At 37.1% G+C, this 20,498-nt stretch overlaps 1 protein-coding gene across 3 annotated transcripts in view; it reads left to right on the top strand.

Annotated features, from left to right (window-relative positions):
- LOC127882361 (uncharacterized) overlaps positions 1-20,498 on the top strand; it is a 54,202-nt gene that overhangs the window by 2,879 nt on the left and 30,825 nt on the right. For 2 of the 3 annotated variants that reach the window (XM_052430953.1, XM_052430952.1), the window contains exons 2-3: positions 11,968-12,116; positions 19,167-20,419. In XM_052430953.1, coding sequence (XP_052286913.1) covers positions 11,968-12,116; positions 19,167-20,419 — 1,402 coding nt within the window. Of the gene's footprint in view, positions 1-6,969; positions 7,127-11,967; positions 12,117-19,166; positions 20,420-20,498 lie in introns of those variants that run through there. The other variant, XM_052430951.1, reaches the window with a different exon arrangement.

Here is a 20,498-nt window from a genome sequence, read left to right as displayed (position 1 = left end):
TTAACATTTTTGGAAATTTGCATGATTTTAAATAAATTAAGTTGGGGTAAGGGGCCTATATAAGGTCTCTGCTAAAGAAGGAAAAAAGCCCTGATCAGTATCTGAAAACGTTTGTTTCAACATCAGTTTGCATACAAGTTTACAATAATTGAATTTTCGATTTTTGGTTTTAATATTTTTATGCCCCCAGATGGAATGATCGGGGGTATTTTGTTTTGGCCTGTCCATCTGTCTGTCTGTCTGTCTGTCACAGTGTTTTTTTTATGGCCATTTCGGGGCCGCTATTCGGCCCCATTCCCCTCCAAAAAGAGTATATATTTTTCCCCCATTTTGTAAAAAAAATCCCCTCCAGAAGTAAAAAAAAAATACAAAAATATTTATTTTTTTTTATAGAAAGAATTGTTTCATAATCATGACAAATATATCTCAAATTTATTTCATAAATAACTAACAAAGTATATAACTATAATTTATATGATTTTTAATTATTATTAAATTAGATTAGTTTTTTCCAAATCAGTGGACTTTTCACATGAATTGCATTTGTCTCCCAAAATGGCCAGGAAAAGGCCTGCTGTATCTTTATTGTGTCAATATTTGTTGATAAAAACATTCCAATTTGGTCCATGATAAAAACGCTCAAATTTGCCATTTAATCGATTTTCAATTCGACTCAAAATGGCTAAGAAAACTGAGACTGTGCATGAAGGCTGAACTGTCTGAAACTAATGTTGAAAAAATCATTGATATATATTTCAGAAAAAGGACAGAGACATTCTGCTATGAATAATATATTCATACAAACATGTGTATTCATATAATAAATATCATATTTTCTTTTTCTTAAATATATATCAATGATTTGTTCAACATTAGTTTCAGTCAGTTCAGCCGTCATGCACAGTATCAGTTTTCCAAGCCAATTAGAGTCTAATTGGGATTTTTTTAATCAATGGAATGGCAAATGTGAGCATTTTTTATCATTAAAATGGGCCAAATTGGAATGTTTTTATCAACAAATATTGACACAATATAGATACATCAGGCCTTTTCTTGGCCATTTTGGAAAAAAAATTAATTCATGAAGTCCACTGATTTGGGAAGACCTAATTTAATATAACTCTTTAAAATAATTAAAAATCATATTAATTATAGTTATATACCGTGTTGGTTGTTTATAAAATCAATTTGAGATATATTTATCATTAGGCAGTTGTTTCTAAAAAAAAAAAATGTTTTGGAGGGGAATGGGGCCGAATATCGGCTCCGAAATTGCCATAAAAAACACTGGGAAGTAATAAGCTTTAAAAGGGAGATAATTTCTAAACCTGCCAAATGATATATTGAAATTTTATTTCAAAGCGGCGCAATAGGGGTTTCTGTGAAACACATCTCTTGTTCTGTGATTTGTTAGTGTTCAGTGTTATGTTGCTCGTTTTCCATGTTATTTTTATGTCCCCAATCACTATAGTGGGGGACATATTGTTTTTGCCCTGTCTGTTGGTTTGTTTGCTCCAACTTTAACAATTTGTCACAACTTTTGCAATATTGAAGATAGCAACTTCATATTTGGCATGCAAGTGTATCTCATGGAGCTGCACATTTTGAGTGGTTAAAGGTCAAGGTCATCCTTCAAGGTCAAAGGTCAAAAAAATAAATACACAATTTAAAGCGGAACAGAATGGGACATAGTGTTTCCAACAAACACATTTCTTGTTCCTATTACTATTATGTCAATAAATTTGAGTTAGTGATGTGATACAGGGGTGGCGAAATCAAATGTCCGAGTTGCCCGAGTCGTACATTTGCTTGTCTGGGCAACTGACTTCTTTCAATTAAGTTGTCCGTGGACAACAAGTTTTTTAAAAGTCGCGTCCAGGTATACAAATATACATTGTATTAAAGCCGTAATTAAGTTTTACTAAACCGGATGTTGACACGCGATTACATTGTCAGTGCTATTTGCGGAGCAATCAAGCTAAAATACGTGCACTTTCCTGCGCAGTGAACTCCCTTATTCTATATGAGACCGGGAGCATGCCGCATTTTCAACATTCGGCCCGACTGTTAGACAGTGTACAGACTGGTTTCTTTATTTTTACAATCAGACGGAAATAAAACGTATCAATCTAAGATAATCAAAACACGGTCTGCCTTGTTATTTAAGACGACTTTAATGGTAAAGATGAAACTTTTTTTTTAATCTTAACCAAAAACAACGGAGCAGAAACTCGAAGCTTTGAGCCGCCCACCTCCCAAAAAACTAAGAAAGGTTATGATAAAAAATATGATCTAAGTAAACGCACCAGAACTTTTCAAGAAACTTGGCTAACCGATTTTCAATGGTTACCAGTTTATATAATCAAATTGCTACCAGTAGCGGAGCCTCAGTCTGATGAGGTCCAAATATTGATGAGGTCCAAATATTGGACTTGTTTAATTTGTTAAGATTACAATGTACTTATGTTCAGCACATGTTTTAATAACACTAGCTTCGCAAGATTTAAAGTTTGAGAAAGTCTTTATATTGTTTATAATATACTGCTATAATGAATGTACCATTGAAATACAATTATAAACAAAACAAGCAAATCATACTCATTTTGATATATTCCACATTATTTAACATTAATCAATAAATGTGTTTATAATTTATATAAACATTAACGGACAAGTGTAGTTCAGCAACGGGCAAGTTAAATTTCCTAAATGGTTGTCCGTGGACAAGTATAGTTTTTTGAGATTTCGCCACCCCTGTGATATTTTGGTCCTATGAATCCCAGTCAGGTCCTGCAAGTTTTTAGCTCTCCTAAGCACAACGTGCTCATGGTGAGCTATTGTGATCGCCTTTTGTCCGTCGTGCGTTGTGTGTCGTCAACATTTACCTTGTAAACGCTCTAGAGGCCACATTTATTGTCCAATCTTCATGAAACTTACTCAGAACATGCGTTCGAAAATGGTTCCGGTTGATTGAAAAACATGGCCGCAAGGGGGGGGCAGTTTTATATATAGCAAACCTTGTTAACACCCTAGAAGTCACATTTATTGTCTGATCTTCATGAAACTTTGTCAGAACATGTGTCCCAATAATATCTTGGACGAGTTCGAAAATGGTTCCGGTTGGTTGAAAAACATGGCCGCCAGGGGCGTGGCAGTTTTCCTTATATGGCTATAGTAAAACCTTGTTAACACTCTAGAAGTCATATTTTTTGTCCAATCTTCATGAAACTTGGTCAAAACATGTGTCCCAATAATTTCTTGGACGATTTCGAAAATGGTTCCAGTTGAATGAAAAACATGGCTCCCATGGGGCGGGGCAGTTTTCCTTATATGGCTTTACTGTATGGTAAAACCTTGTTAACACTCTAGAAGTCACATTTGTGGTCCAATGCTCATGAAACTTTGTCAGAATATTTGAACTAATAATATCTGGGCTAAGTTCAAAAATGGTTGAGATCAGTAAAAAAACATGGCCGCAAGGGGGCGTGGCATTTTTCCTTAAATGGCTATTTACTACAAAACCTTGTTAACACTCTCTAGTCACATTTATTATCCAATCTTTATGAAACTTGATCTGAACATTTGTTCTAACAATAGCTTGAGTGAGTTTGAAAATGGTTATGGTTTGTTGAAAAACATGGCCGCCAGGGGGGGGGGGGGGGGCAGTTGTCCTTATATGACTAGCTATATATTATATACTATAATATATATAATATATAATATAGACTATATTAGCCACATTTATTGGTCAGAACATTTGTCCCAATGAAATTTTGCCAGAGATTGAAGCTGGGTCATATGAGCTCAAAAACTGGGTCACAAGGTCAAATATAAAAAAAAACATGTTAAAAGTCACTTTTTTGGTCCAAAATAATCTTCATGAATCAGCTTGCATTTTTTTCAGAATAGTCTAGTTCCTTTGGCTTTCAGGTGAGCGCCTTAGGGCCTGATGGCCCTCTTGTTTAAGACACACTACTTTAATCATGTTAAACACAATAAACCATTAACTATGTGTATTCCTTCAAAGTAGTAGGTTTCTTAAAGTGTTTTTGTTTTGTTTTTTAACTGCCTTGGTTTATAGGATTCCACCACCGTGAGCCACAAAAAACTTTTTTGCCAGCTTTCAACAGTTGTTTTATAAGCGTTTAAGTGTGTCCTTTTTTCAGGGTTGGCACCAATTGAGCGCCCCCGGTTTTAACCGGCTGTTTTTACCGGTTAAAACCGCCCCGGTCAATACTCCCTAAGCGGTCACAGGTTTTTTTTTCCTTCTTTGGGACCCGCCGAAAAGCGGCCCTTTCCCCTCGGATTTTTTTTCCCCTCAGCTGGTAAATTTTCCCCTAGATTTCATTTTCCCCTAAAAAAAAAAATATATTTTTATACGCCCGTATAAAATACGGGACGTATTATGTGAAACCCCTTCGCGGGCGGGCGGGCGGCGGGCGGAAGGCATCACTTTGTCCGGACTCTAATTCAAATTGTATTCATCCGATCTTCACCAAACTTGGTCAGCAGTTGCATCTAGTTGATATCTAGGCCAAGTTCGAATATGGGTCATGCCGGGTCAAAAACTAGGTCATAGGGTCAATAAGTGCATTTTCAAAGGGGCCACTTTGTCCGGACTCTATTTCAAATTGTATTCATCCGATCTTCACCAAACTTGGTCAGCAGTTGCATCTAGTTGATATATAGGCCAAGTTCGAATATGGGTCATGCCGGGTCAAAAACTAGGTCATAGGGTCAATTAGTGCATTTTCAACGGCGCCACTTTGTCCGGACTCTAATTCAAATTGTATTCATCCGATCTTCACCAAACTTGGTCAGTAGTTGCATCTAGTTGATATCTAGGTCAAGTCCGAATATGGGTCATGCTGGGTCAAAAACTAGGTCAAAGGGTCAATTAGTGCATTTTACTTTGTCCGGACTCTAATTCAAATTGTATAAATCTTATCTTCACCAAACTTGGTCAGTAGTTGCATCTAGTTGATATCTAGGCCAAGTTCGAATATGGGTCATGCCAGGTAAAAAACTAGGTCATAGGGTCAATTAGTCCATTTTCAACAGCGCCACTTTGTCCGGACTCTTATTCAAATTGTATTCATCCGATCTTTACCAAACTTGGTCAGTAGTTGCATCTAGTTGATATCTAGGTCAAGTTCGAATATGGGTCATGTCGGGTCAAGAACTAGGTCATAGGGTCAATTAGTGCATTTTCAACGGCGCCACTTTGTCCGGACTCTAATTCAAATTGTATTCATCCGAAACTTTTAAACAACTTTTTATCCTGCGTCAAAGTGGTATGGGGGTATAAGTCACATTCAGTGACAAAGCTCTAGTTCAAGTTGAATTCACCAAACTTGGTCAGAGGTAGTATATAGATTATATATCAGTCAGGTCTGATTGGAGACATGCAACCGATTAACACATGCAATATTTTTATGCAATATTTTTATCCAGTTTTATTTTGCGATTTTTTCATCGGGTTTATTTTTTTCGCGATTTTGGAATTTTTTTTTGCTTATTTCCAAAACAAATACATCAATCATCAGTGTATCATCTCCAATGGCACACGAATCGGGCGTATATTGCTCCGTCATGCGGCGCTCTTGTTTTTTGTTTTGTTTTTTTTACCTTTAAATATATAAGTTAACCTGATCCACTGTAGAAAATAGAAAAAATCTTGCATAATAAAATTATCTGTTGCCTTGAATTTGTTTTAATAACAGTAAAATATGTTAAATTGATTATTTTAGACTTTCCTTATTTTCCCCAAAATCCAGCTTTTCGCACAATTTTTTTCCCCAAAATTTGACGTTTCGGGCGATTTTTTTCCCCTCAAAAAAGGCCAGGCCCTTTCCCCAATATCAGATAAAAAACCCTGGGTCATTACTGGTCAATACTGGTCGATTGAACTTTACCCCCAATTTTGATAAATATTCCATGCTTAATTTAACAATATTGATAATATAAATTAAACAGACATATTGCCAATAATGTCTTAAGCTATTAATACCCACTATTTTAAACCTGTTCATGCAATTTGTAGGCCAATCTCTCAAAATTTTGCAAATGAGTCTAGTTGGTCAATTGGATTTTTCTAGTTGATTGAAATTTTTTTTTCAATTCTAACGAATTATGAATGCTCAGAAAATTCTGTGCTTGATTCAACAAGAACCTGTCAATTACTGAGCAGGGTTTTTTTTGGCCCGATTTTATAGCCGAAATTCGGCTATGTTCCCAATCCCAAAAAGTATACTTTTTTCTCAAAATGTGGCAAAAAATTCCCAATTGCCAAAAAGAAGTCTTTTTTTTAAAAAGAAGTCTTATGTTTATTTTATCTCAATTTTAATTCAATCTAACAAAGTATTATATGATTTTTTTCTTTTAATTTGAATGATTATAAAGAGTTAAATCAAATTTAGTATTTCCCTAATCAGTGGACTTTTCGTGTGGAAAAAAAGGCTAATAAATTTATTTTCCCAATTTCATGAAAATGCTGATAAAATTCCCAATTCCAAAGCCATGGGCTATCTTCCCAAAAAGTGGAAAAAAACCTGCTGAGTATTAGTTGTTCCTCATGCCCCACTGCCTCCACAGTCTTTCACAGTCTTTTCACCTATACAGGTTAGGGCATCCAAAACTGATAATAGGACCTTACATGGTATCTTTGACACAACCCTTACTTGTCATGTATTCTTGCATACATGCCAGAATTTTTTAGGTCCAAAGCGGGACATTCCATAAAAAATTGTCGGGACATTTGACCAAAAAGCAGGACACCTAAAACGATCTATCATTCCACCTTTATACTGTAGTCAGTATAGTACTCACAAAAACTCTTGATACTTTTATTCCAGACATAAAATATCCGATATGAAGCATGAAATCTTAAACATAACAATAACATTTTTATTTAATAAGACAATAGCAAACAAAGAAGATAATATTCATCTTTTTAGAGTACAAAATCTGGAACATTACGACAACAATACCCATTATATTACTTTCAATGGCAAACATTAACGCAGGGGAGGCTATCCAGTACACTGAAAGTACGGGTTACAGTAAACTATATACCGAACAGTTACATCAGCTTGACACGGAATGCGCGGCCGTACACATTTCCGAGGTAGGTTTTTGGTGGAAGGAAACTGTCTTTGTGTTCATTTTGACTGCCAACAACGCCTCAACTGTTCTATGGCCCAGATTTTCCCTTTCTTCTTTCTGAATTTTTTTCAGTGCGCTGAAACAACGTTCTGGATCGGCGTTTGAGTGAGGGATTGACAGCGCAGTTTGTTACTTGTCAATTGTCGTGGCTTAATTGGAGTAGGGTCAAACTGTCATGCATAGCACCTCATTGTTTTTAGCTTAATTGGAGTAGGGTCAAACTGTCATGCATAGCACCTCGTTGTTTTTATTACAATTACACCCAATTACACTAGACAGGATGGGTATCACTTATTGGACTGTTTGTTGCGATTTTGGTATATTGCACATTCAGATTATCCCGCTATTTTGGAACTAAACATTGAATGTAAAAGACTCATGACATAGAGTTAATTTTACAAAACAATTGTTTTGTAAACCGTTTCAAACAAAGACAAAAGCAAACACCTTTTTAACATTTATTTCATTATAATACAACTATTGATAGCAATAAGCGACCACTATCTTGAAGACCACCATGGTGTGAATGCCTGATAAAATCAATAATTAGCCGATAAATCGCTGATAAGATGCCATCAATAACACTGGTACACACGAGAAGTAGAATCGGATTGTTAATTGGAGGCAATAAAGGGATTAGCGGTGGTAAGTGTTAGCGAAACAGAGCTTGAATAGCGAATTTTATTGGGAACCTATAGACCTTACATCTTTTTTTATGAATGTCAGGACAAATTGTCTCATATCGGGACGCTGGGACAAAGGGCCAAAGCGGGACTGTCCTGCCGAGATCGGGACGTCTGGCATGTATGATTCTTGTCTGGATTTCTTTAACTTTATTTTCCATTGATATAAAAAAAACATTGTAAGAAATAATTATTAAAAGAAAGAAATAATTGAAAAGAAGCGTCTAGAGTAGACCCACAATTGTAAACATTATTTGTTGGCAAAATCAAGAACTTTGATTGCTTATTCATTTGAAAACCAATTGAACTTTAAAATATGAAAACCCTCTTAATATAGAAAGGAGACAAGTTAGAAGTAACTATTAAATTAGTAACAATAATAGCAAGTTAACTCATTTTGTTTGAGTGAAATGAAATAGCCTAAGGGCAGATTTGCTTCATTGTCACTATCAGAGACATACCAGAGCATGCATTTCATTACCAATAAAGGCTTAGGGGCCAGATCATTTATGACCCTAGAAACCACAAGAGTTCTGTTTGTCCATCAGCTTATCAAATAGATCTATCAATAGATCAGTGAAATACTATGGTAACAACAATAGCAATAATACTTCAGTAACAGATGTGATACACTGAGATAAAGATATTGCCTTAGTTCTTTTGTATTTGAGACCGTTTCCATAAATAATAAAGAAGAATTTTTTACAGCTTTTAAGATTTTTTTTACAATAGATAACTCAAAAAAAAGTTTATCAATTACAGAATAATGATTGATTTAATATAGAATAGCTTAAATTCTTCCTTTGTCATGTTTAAATGCTACAATTTTCAATCAACCAGTATTGACCAATAATGACCAGTAATGACCAGTATTGACCGGTTTAAACCGCTGGCCCGGTCAATACTCAATTGACCGGTCAATAAGCCAATCCTGCCTTTTTTATTTGAAAACAGAGGAAATTAAATCATCAGTATTGGCAGTACAATGTTTTTACTCGATACAACTTTTGCCGTATAAAAAGGATCCATTTTACTTTGGGAAGTAATTTGTTTTGGCTTCAAAGAAGCCATGCTGACCTCTTCAAAGAATTTAATAAACACATAAGCGCTTGACTATCTGTTAAAAAAAAAATCAATACTAAGTTTACCATGCGTCTAGATAAAACAGAGTATACATAACGACTGGCTAACTATTTCTTCAATGCCACATTTGCCTTGTTCACTCTCTAGAGGCCACATTTATTGTCCAATCTTCATGAAATTTGGTCAGAAGATTGGTTTCAATGATATCTTGGATGAGTTCGAAAATGGTAATGTTTGCTTGAAAAACATGGCTGCCAAGGGCGGGGCATTTTTCCTTATATGGCTATATATGGCTATAGCAAAATCTTGTTAAGTCTCTAGAGGCCACATTTATTGTTCGAGTCTCATGAAACTTGGTCAGAAGACTCATCCCAATGATATCTTGGACGAGTTTGAAAATGATGCCGGTTGGTTGAAAAACATGGCCGCCAGGGGGCGGGGCATTTTTCCTTATATGGCTATAGTAAACTTTTGTTAACACTCTAGAGGTCACATATATTGTCCAATCTTCATGAAATTTGGTCAGATGATTGGTTTCAATGATATCTTGGATGAGTTCGAAAATGGTTACGTTTGCTTGAAAAACATGGCCGCCAAGGGGCGGGGCATTTTTCCTTATATGGCTACATATGGCTATAGAAAAATCTTGTTAACTCTCTAGAGGCCACATTTATTGTCCGATCTTCATGAAACTTGGTCAGAAGATTTATCCTAATAATATCTTGGACAAGTTTTAAAATGATGCTGGTTGGTTGAAAAACATGGCCGCCAGGGGGCGGGGCATTTTTCCTTAAACGGCTGTAGTAAAACCTTGTTAACACTCTAGAGGCCACATTTAATGTCCAATCTTCATGAAATTTGGTCAGAAGATTGCTCTCAATAATATCTTGGATGAGTTTGAAAATGGTAACGCTTTCTTGAAAACATGGCTGCCAATGGGCGGGGAATTTTTCCTGATATGGCTATATATGGCTGTAGTAAAATCTTGTTAACTCTCAAGAGGCCAAATTTATTGTCCGATCTTCATGAAACTTTGTCAGAAGATTCATCCTAATAATATCTTGGACGAGTTCGAAATTGATGCTGGTTGGTTGAAAAACATGGCCGCCAGGGGACGGGGCATTTTTCTTATACGGCTATAGTAAAACCTTGTTAACACTCTAGAGGCCACATTATATTCCGATCTTCATGAAATTTGCGCAGAAGATTTGTCTCAATGATATCTTAGATGATTTAAAAAATGGTAACCTTTGCCTGAAAAACATGTCTGCCATGGGGCGGGGCATTTTTCCTTATATGGCTATAGTAAAATCTTGTTAACACTCTAGAGGCCACATTTATTGTCCAATCTTCATGAAACTTGGTAAGAAGATTTATCCCAATAATTTCTTGGACGAGTGTTGGTTGAAAAACATGGCCGCCAGGGGGCGGGGCATTTTTCCTTATATGGCTATAGTGAAACCTTGTTTACACTCTAGAGGCCACATTTATTTTCCGATCTTAATGAAACTTGGTAAGAAGATTTGTCCCAATAATATCTTGTTTTCTCAGGTGTGCAACTTTGGACCTTTCAGGCCCTCTTGTTAGGGATGTAACTAAAAAGTGCTGGACGGGAAAACCAGGCTCATATTTGTTTTTGATTGGTCATTTCCATCCCTAAAACTCATTTAGCTTTAACAAAGCATTTTAGTGACTATAAAGACATAAAGACTGTCATTTTTATGGAAAACTATATGAATTACCTGGGTTACAAATTAGAAACTTTAACCCTTTACTACTTAGATACGTATTATCACGCATTTGTAATCATTTAGAAGGTTAAATTAAATTTAAGACCTTTCTTTTTAGATTCAAGTTTTTAAGGCTTCAACCATGGTAATGAGCATCAAACAGCATAAAACCTGAACAGACTGCCAGTTACAAGCATATGTGCGACAGTGCACTATTTGGAATTTTGATCTGACCCCAGGGTCAAAAGCTGCGGCATGGGGATATGCATCGGCAGCGGCCGCGCCATTGCTAGTTTGAAACTGTTCTGGGTTTCTGCATCCACGACATGTTGGGGTAAACTGTTGCATACATTAATAACTCTGTAGGAGAATTGGTCCAGTGTGAAATAATGTTTAAATACAATTTATATGAAATTATTACTATATTTTATGTTGTTAAATTACAGAAAACTAGTACTGGTATAGTAATTTACTTTTTAAATTCAGTACAGACTAGAAATGGCGCAGCCGCGGCCGATGCGTATCCCCATGCCGCAGCTTTTGACCCAGGGGTCAGATCAAAATTCCAAATAGTGCACTGTCGCACATATGCTCATAGCTACCATGTGTTTAAGTTTCAAGGTTCTAGTGCTAATAGTGTAGGAGGATATAGTGGCCAGGACGGAAGGACGGACAGACGGCAGAGATAACCACATAATCACCCCGCTCCAGTTCGGAGCGTGGGGATAAAAACTGTATTGCTTGAAATTTTATGCCGCTAGTCTGACTGGACTTTCTGCATCCACGACATGTTGGGGTAAACTGTTGCATACATTAATAACTCTGTAGGAGAATTGGTCCAGTGTAAAATAATGTTTAAATACAATTTATATGAAATTATTACTATATTTTATGTTGTTAAATTACAGAAAACTAGTACTGTATAGTAATTTACTTTTTAAATTCAGTACAGACTAGAAATGGCGCAGCCACGGCCGATGCGTAACCCCACGCTGCAGCTTTTGAACCAGGGGTCAGATCAAAATCCAAATAGTGCACTGTCGCACATATGCTCATAGCTACCATGTGTTTAAGTTTCAAGGTTCTAGTGCTAATAGTGTAGGAGGATATAGTGGCCAGGACGTAAGGACGGACAGACGGTGGAGATAACCACATAATCACCCCGCTCCAGTTCGGAGCGTGGGGATAAAAACTGTATTGTTTGAAATTCTATGCCGCTAGTCTGACTGGACAAGTGAATTTAAATGTTAATTTCGAGCACTGTGTTATGCAATTAATACATAATATAGGATTAATTGTGTGTTCAGTTTCAGTCAAACGCCCCGTTGAGTATGACCTGCCCAGGGTCCCGTGTGAGCAGCGACATTCAGAGCCACATATGTGAAGATGACATAAACAACTTAAAAAAAGATCTCACTGGTGGTGGTGGTGGCCTTATGATGCTCTCCACTAAAAGGTAAACAAGTTTTCCTCTTAATCAAAGTGTTGGATATGCAGTGTTTTTTATCTTACAAATTTGGGGGTCGTTATTCAGCCCCATACCCAATACAAAAAGTATACATTTTCCCAAATGACTACTTAAAATTTCCAATTTAAGGTTTTTAAAAAATACTTTTTTTTAAATATAAATTTTTATTTCCATATCTATACAGTAGATTCCATTTAATTGAATATCGTATAATCAAATAATCTGGTTAATTGTATAGAAATTGAAAACACCGAACCATTTGCATCTCTTCCCATTGTAAAAATTACGCTTAATCTGATAAGAAATATGGTGTATTCCTGTTAATTGAATAGCCAATTATTGATTGCACACTATAATCCAGCGTACTTGACTTGACTTGATCCTGAGTTTATTTGTCTTCTGCTGCTGGATTAGTCCCAGTAGCTGGGGTAGGCAGCAGGCGGCTAGAGCGTCTAACCCCTGATTTTCACGCTCCTCTGTTCTGTGGGTCTGTGTTTTCCATGCCACAGGTGTGCAGGTCATCCCTGACACAGTCAGACCACGATTTTCTTGGTCTCCCTCTACCTCTTGCACCAGGAATGGCCATCTTCATGATAGGGTTGATGCAAGAAGTGGCACGTTTGACATGCCCATACCACCTCAGACGTCTGGCTCTCAGTGATGCAGTGACTTATGGTATCCCTAGTTTACCATACAGCGTGTCAGTGTTGACTCCGTCGTCAGGTTTGACGCTGCAGATCCAGCTGACCATTGCTCTGTCATTTCTATGAAGTCGTTGTAGATTAGAAGCGGATGGTGCCCACGCTTCACTACCATGTAACATGGCAGACCGTACACAAGCATTGCACACTTTGCCACGGGTTTTAAGGGAAACATGCTTCGACGTCAGTATTGGTAGTAGCTTCTTAAACTTTCCCCAGGCAGTGCAGCATCTGGTGATGATAGCAAGTTCGCAGCTTCCCCCAGCACATAGCGTGTCACCCAGATAGCAGAAGCTGGCCTCGACATCCAGCTGTGAGCCGTCAACGACCACCTGGGTAACTGGTCTTCCATCAATTGGACGTGCCTGGTCCAGGCATCTCGGACAAACATTGTCCGGGATGCTGGTGATCCTTCCCTTGATGCCACTGCACTTTTTGTGCACCCACAGTTTGCACTGGGTGCACTCAATGGAGTTCACTCCCACTCCACTCCTACATACCGCACAGGGATATGTTCCAGCGTCACGCAGGAGATTCAGTCCAGGACCGGTGATCAAGAGCTTTGTCTTCTTCATGTTGACCCTCAGCCCTTTGCTTTCCATACCATCCTTCCAACCTTTCAGTCTGGAGAGACACTCCAGTGAGTCCGCGATCACAGCAAGATCATCAGCGTAGAGGAGCTCCCAAGGGACCCCAGTGCGGAATTCCCTCGACAGAGCTTCAAGGACTAGGATGAAAAGCAGGGGACTGAGAACAGAACCCTGATGCACCCCTACTCCAACTAAAAATTCCTCGCTGCACTGTCCGCAGACATGTACTCGGCTCCTGGTGCCTGTGTACATGCCCTGTATGACACAAACTGCACATTCCTGAACCCCAAGACTCCTCAGGGCCCACCAGAGGACCTTCCTTGGTACTCTATCAAATGCTTTCTCAAGGTCGACGAAGGCAATATACAGTGGCTTGTTTGCAGCGATGTATTTTTCCTGCAGCTGGCGTATGATGAAGATTGCATCAGTGGTACCTCTACCAGAAACAAAACCAAACTGCATACCATCGATGTGGACCATCTCGCGTATGAGGATGTCAAGTACACACTCAATCAGTTTCATCGTCTGGTCCGTAAGCTTTAACCCACGGTAGTTTCCTCTGTCTAGAGCCTCCCCTTTACCTTTGTAAAGGTTAAGGATGTGGCTCTCCTTCCAGTCATTGGGGATCACACCATTGCTGAAAACGACCTCATAGAATCTCATAAATTTCCAAGGATACGCATCATATCGACGATTTTGAGAGCCACACTCCATTGACTGCCTTTATTTTCATTTCACACAATGCATGTATGTCAAGCGTCACGTGACTTACAGGTGTAGTATGCGGGCCAAGTACAATGCAAACACTGGAGTCTCTGGTTAAAACTGACGCAGATCACAGTTTGCAGTCAGGTGCAAACTTTTGAATACAAACTGTCGAGTAACACACTTCAACAGTTTATTTCCATGCTGTGTTGTCATTTGCCAATACATGCATATAAACCGAATCGTATCGATAACAGTATACATACCGGTTTTCTAATGTGCACATTTATCCGATAATCCAATAAAATTACATCACTTACAAAAAAACTCTTGAACATTTATGACGATAAATATGTTTAAGAATTTCATAAACACAACCATATGAATACGCCATTTTTCAGAAGTGTAAAAAGAACAGTGCATTATGGGGCAGAGCTTTCATTGGATGAGTGAATTTAAATTTAGATTGAATGCACGATACATGCACAAAGAACAGTTTTATTGCCTCATACGCAGTGTCGCAGTAAAAAACTTTTTTCCCGGGGACTTTCTGATACTGGGCAAAAATGAAAGTGAATCTCTGTTAACAATTACACTGCGTTAGCATGTAAATAAATCATGTGGATTATTTACTTAATTTCTTGTACAAGTACTGAAAGATTAAATGCCTTCATACTAAAATGATAGGTTAAAAACGCGATAACATGGACACATGTATATGATAAACAGTGATAACATTGGGAATATAACTGATTCTGTATAATTGAATACTCCCGATAATTTAATATTCAGATGTGACAAATGGGCTATTCAATTAAGCGGCATCTACTGTATCTGTCAAATTGAACTTAAGTAAACACAATACATGTATTCAAGATATTTATGCCCCCCTTCGAAGAAGAGGGGATATATTGTTTTGCACATGTCCGTAGGTCGGTCCGTCCGTCTGTCCACCAGATTGTTTCCGGATGATAACTCAAGAACGTTTAGGCCTAAAATCATGAAACTTCATTGGTACATTGCTCATGACTGGCAGATGACCCCTATTGATTTTGAGGTCACTAGGTTAAAGGTCAAGGTCACAGTGATTGAAATAGTAAAACGGTTTCCGGATGGTAACTCAAGAACGCTAACGCCTAGGATCATGAAACTTCATAGGTACATTGATCATGACTCGCAGATGACCCCTATTGATTTTCATGTAACTAGGTCAAAGGTCAAGGTCACAGTGACTCGAAACAGAAAAATGGTTTCTGGATGATAACTCAAGAACGCTTACGTGTCAAATGAGTGCAGAAATAATATTTAAGGTTTAAGAAAACATTTTCTGTTTGTTTTAATTGATTACTTTGAATATTCTATTTTTTAAATGATTTTTTAGCAACAAGGGGTTACAAACTTTCTAAAAATGTTTATGGGTTTTCTAAACAAAAACTTGTACTATAATACTATTGTATGAAATGTACAATGTCTCCAAAATATTTATAAATATATTGTTTTATGATGTTTGTTTTTTTAAATTTCATTAAGCATATAGCCTCTTTCCCTGTTGAGCCACTAGTTCTTCTCCACCACTAAAGAGTTAAATTGACTTTTTATTTAATGAAAACATTTTCAAAACAAGTCAGACTTTTAATTATAATTTTAAGTCTTTACAACAAATAAAGGCAAATAAATTTAAGTAACAGGCACTTCCTTACATGTCCATTCTTAGAATCTAGGAGGACACACTAACAACCATGATATAATCATATCTTCCTATCAATCTGTTGTCATTATTTTATGGAGAAACATTTAATGTTTTTAATAAATTATAAAGTAATCGATAAAGTGATATAGTTATTGACTTCTAAAACCAAAACACAGATTAAAAGGGAATATTTTCAAAATTATTGGCATTTTATATTACATTTCTAATCTTTGCCTATATTTTTTTCAAACGAAAGATGCACATAAAATTCACATTTTGCGGAAAACATAAAAATATTAATGTAAACTTGTCTGCTTAAATTTTCCAAGTGTTTGCGGAAATAACCGATCGTCCGTTTCCAAGAAGCAAGATTTCGCGGTTTCAGAAAAACACGGTGGCTGCGCCCAAAGATTTTGATCATGGCTATATATAACAAGCGTATTTGCGTAATGACGCAATTAAAATAACCAAAAACGTAATTAAATTCAAAATAAAGCGTACAAAAATGCAAATACAAATTTAATAATGTAATTCCCGTAAAAACCTTGCGTCACGAAACGCAATTCTTACAATCACCGGGCTTATTTTTTAGGCTGGTTATTTTCCGTATAAAAATGTACCGGATAATTTATACGCCGTCCTTTGAAGAAAAGAAGGCAGTTTTTCAAGCCATTATCAATCTTTAAGGTATTAATGTAATAATTCGTAGACCCGCCCGATTTCTACTTTAATTTTCAAGGTATTCAACTTAAAATGACCCGAAAAAGGGGTGCATAGCTTTGAACAGCCATTATAACTTCATCAATTGTGCAGCGATTTTCACAAACTCGGTCTTATTTAACGCAAAAATAAATGAACTTTGATAAGAAATTCAGTAATTACTGTATATATACTGTATCTGTCTGTCGGTTGGTCGGTCCGTATTAAGTGTCCGCTCTCTAATACAAGTTGTTTTTATCCGATCTTCACCAAACTTGGTCAGATGTTGTATCTTGATGATGTCTAGGTCAAGTTTGAATATGGGTCATGCTGGGTCAAAAACTAGGTCACGGGGTCACTTAGTGCGTTTTAAACATTGAGCATGGTGTCCTCTCTCTAATTCAAGTAGTTTCATCCGAACTTTACCAAACTTGGTCAGAAGTTGTATCTAGATGATGTCTAGGCCAAGTTCCAACATGGGGCATGGCAGATAAAAACCTAGATCACGGGGGTCACTTAGTGCGTTTTAAACATTGAGCATGGTGTCCGCTCTCTAATTCAAGTAGTTTTCATCCGATCTTCACCACACTTGGTCAGAAGTTGTATCTAGATCATGTGTAGGTCAAGTTCGAACATGGGCCATCCCGGTCAAAAACTAGGTCACGGGGTCACTTAATGCGTTTTAAACATGGTCTGCTGTTTTTTGTGAAGACAACATGCAAAATATTCTGTGTCAATGCAGCATGTGGGGGTATTCGTCATGTCTGTGACAAAGCTCTCGTTATGTACAGGTACCTTTTTGAATTTCATTTGTAAAAATAATATAATAACCTTAGTAGATTTTTATTATGTATGATTTAATTATGTCATTCCCTAAATTGCCCAATTGAGTTAACAAACCGGGGGTGAAAAACCCAATTAAGCTCAAAAGTAGGGGGTGAAAATTTTTGCTTAAACTATTGAATTTACAAAAACCCTGTTGTTGTCAAAAACAGGGGTTGATTACCCAATATACCCCAAAAGTTATCTATAGCCCTGTTTGGTGTAACTGACTTAACTGGTTGATAAATGTATTATTTTGATTCTCATTTTACAAATGGATAATTTCAAGGCTGATAAATTTGAAATATGAAAGCCATTCATATTTGGCATGTCTGTTAATACATCTGGAGGATCGGTAATTTCTGTAACCACTAGTAAAATTGTAGCAGACACAAGTTTTTATGATTTTTTTTATGTTGTCCACAAATATTTTACCACTTTCTTGTTGAATAGAAATACATGAATGATTTTCAAGTAATATTTCATCAATTTCAGCCAGACACACTTGTCTATAACCACAAAATGAAATATTCCGAACTTTTTGGTTTAAGATTTTTGTTTTCTAAATAGCTTGTACGCAGCATGGCTTTAAATGTTCTGACAGATTTGTGTCTCGACTTACTTGATTGGATGATTTTGGACTGTTTAATCCAATCAGTAAGGAGCTTTTAAACGTTATTTAGACCCATGTAATGCGAGATAATAAAGTGCGAACTTTTGTTTACAGCCCATTTGTTATGTTACAAGTTGCCTTCCTTGTTGGTTCATGCAGTGCTCCAGCTAGGCCTAAATCGAAGGGTGTCGCGCCCTGCCCTCCCGAACCTCCGCCCTGCTCCCCCGAACCTCCGCCCTGCCCCCCCCCTTCCCCCCCCCCCCAATTTTTTTTTTTTTTTTTTTACATATGATTATTCATAAATCTCTTATTACATTGTAATTACTTTAATCCTCATTGTAGACATTATGGGAATAATGGGAATAATACAATTATTTATAACATATAAATTAACATGCAATAGGAAGCATTCCAGAAACACCCGTGCGCTAGTACGTGCCCTTTTCACAAAATACTGCGCGTCGAAAGTGCCCTTTTGACAAAATACTGCGCGTCGAAAGTGCCCTTTTGACAAAAAAGCCCCCCTGCCCTTTTCAAATCCTAGCTGGAGCACTGTTCATGCTTGTATTGTGAAGTGGTTGTAAGAAAACTTAGTTAAGTAATTAATTAGAATTGTTGCTTTAATGTTCTTATTTCCAGAAAATTATTATTTTGAAATATGGTAATATGTTTTTTTAATTCATTTTATTCAAAAGACACTAAAAAACCAAACTGAGATGGTGCTAAGTCTTGCAAAACAGAAGTGGCTTAGTAATTAGTCAGTGTTTTCCCAATATACTGTGGAATAGTGAAATTCTCAGTTTAATGAGAATTGCTGAACGCTTATGAAATAAAGATTGGATCTTGGATTTCAATAGCTTTTGAAAACCAGGAGTCAAATGACTGCTAGAATATTTCAGTGATCAAATTAAATTTTTGGGGTCAAAATACTGAAGTCTAGATATATTTTTTTTTTAAATATTTGTAGATTGTTTTACAAATCTTGCTGTTAATAAATTTAAGTGTATTACTTATGGAAAAAAAAGCAATTTGTGTAATTTATAGAACATGTTTGTTTATTATTTCATTTTAATATTGGCATGAAAATGATGCGAGGAATATAATATGGAGGATTTAAGTTTCAAAATTGCAAAATGATGGCATCAAAAAGCAGGATTCCACTTCAATAGAAATCACTGTCTAATGTTAAAAAACATATGATCTTTTTTTATTTTCTAGATGCTCTTTACCAGACATGGTTGCGACGTCTTGTTCACCATCCAAGCGACATGCAACCAATGGCAACATTCCACACTCCTCTCCAAGATCAGATCCCAATATGGCGGCTGATGTTCATACAGTTAAACCAAAGAAACGCTTGTCTGAACCCCTACAGGCCAATGACTTAAGACTGAAAATAAACATGCGTAAACGAAAAATGAAAAGCCTGGATGAAGAAAGCAGTGAACCTCTCGTAAAAAAAAAGAGGCGAGTGGGCAGCAAAGACAGGAAAAGTGTGCAAGAGAATGTACCCATCAGAAATCACACACAGAAGTCTGTTAATGGTATTATTGGAACCCCAAAACAACTATTTGGTGTTACGGAAAGTCCCAAGAATAAGTACATGGAACTTAAACAGCTTAACTCTAATTACTCAGAAAATATGATACCAAACTGCAGGGGAGAGAACTATTGCGATTCTGAAGACGGTGAGGTGACATTTAAGGTTAATGATAAAATTGCTCATAAGGAAAGCAAAATGGACAAACACAGGAGCGAGCTGTTAGATCAGAACTTAAATAAAATATCTTGCATCATTCAACCAGAAGATATACCGGTACATATACAGCAGCTGTATGATAGCAAGTTGAAAAACACTAGTCCAGAATCAAGTCCATTTAAAGGGAAGCTTAGTGCATTTGCCATCTCTGTGATGAAAGGAAGGGAAAATTTGGAAAGGCGGAAGAGTTTAGAATCGGCCTCTGCGACGATCCGGAGTTCCCCACGTGCTAATAGGACGAATAATCAACGGCCTAACTATTGTGAGAGAAAGAAGCATAAGAGGCTGTCTTTAAATGTGGAGTCTGAGAACCCCAGCAGCAGGTCTGTAAGTGGCCGGAAGGATGGGAACAAGTCAGGAAAGCGGAAGAGAACACTAACCTTGGAAAGCCTCTCACCAAAGAAAGAAGCCAGTGATGTCCCTCTGAACAAATCCAACAAATCCAAATTACGTAATGTTGATCAAGTTAAATTTCGTAAACATATTGGACATGAAAAGAAAAAGAACAAAGTAAAAAAGTACAAGCTTAGCTTAGATTCAATTGATAAAGGATCATTGATAGAAGATTTACAGCACAGGATGAATGGGGCTCAGAAACGAAAGAGCCTGCCTAGTGTAATCAGCTCAGGAACAAAACTTCTGGCTCAGGGACAGTCATCACCATCCAGATCATCAAGGGCAGCACAGCATTATCGTGTGGATCAGGTATCAGGTAAGATTCAAATGTCCAGGGCCCTTGCTACACTTTAGGGGATTGGGGCCGGGGCCCTTAGAGGGGGGAATTTCGCGTC

Source organism: Dreissena polymorpha, chromosome 5 (assembly GCF_020536995.1).
Source record: "Dreissena polymorpha isolate Duluth1 chromosome 5, UMN_Dpol_1.0, whole genome shotgun sequence".
Taxonomy (NCBI): domain Eukaryota; kingdom Metazoa; phylum Mollusca; class Bivalvia; order Myida; family Dreissenidae; genus Dreissena; species Dreissena polymorpha.
This window is presented reverse-complemented; position numbering and strand designations above follow the sequence as displayed.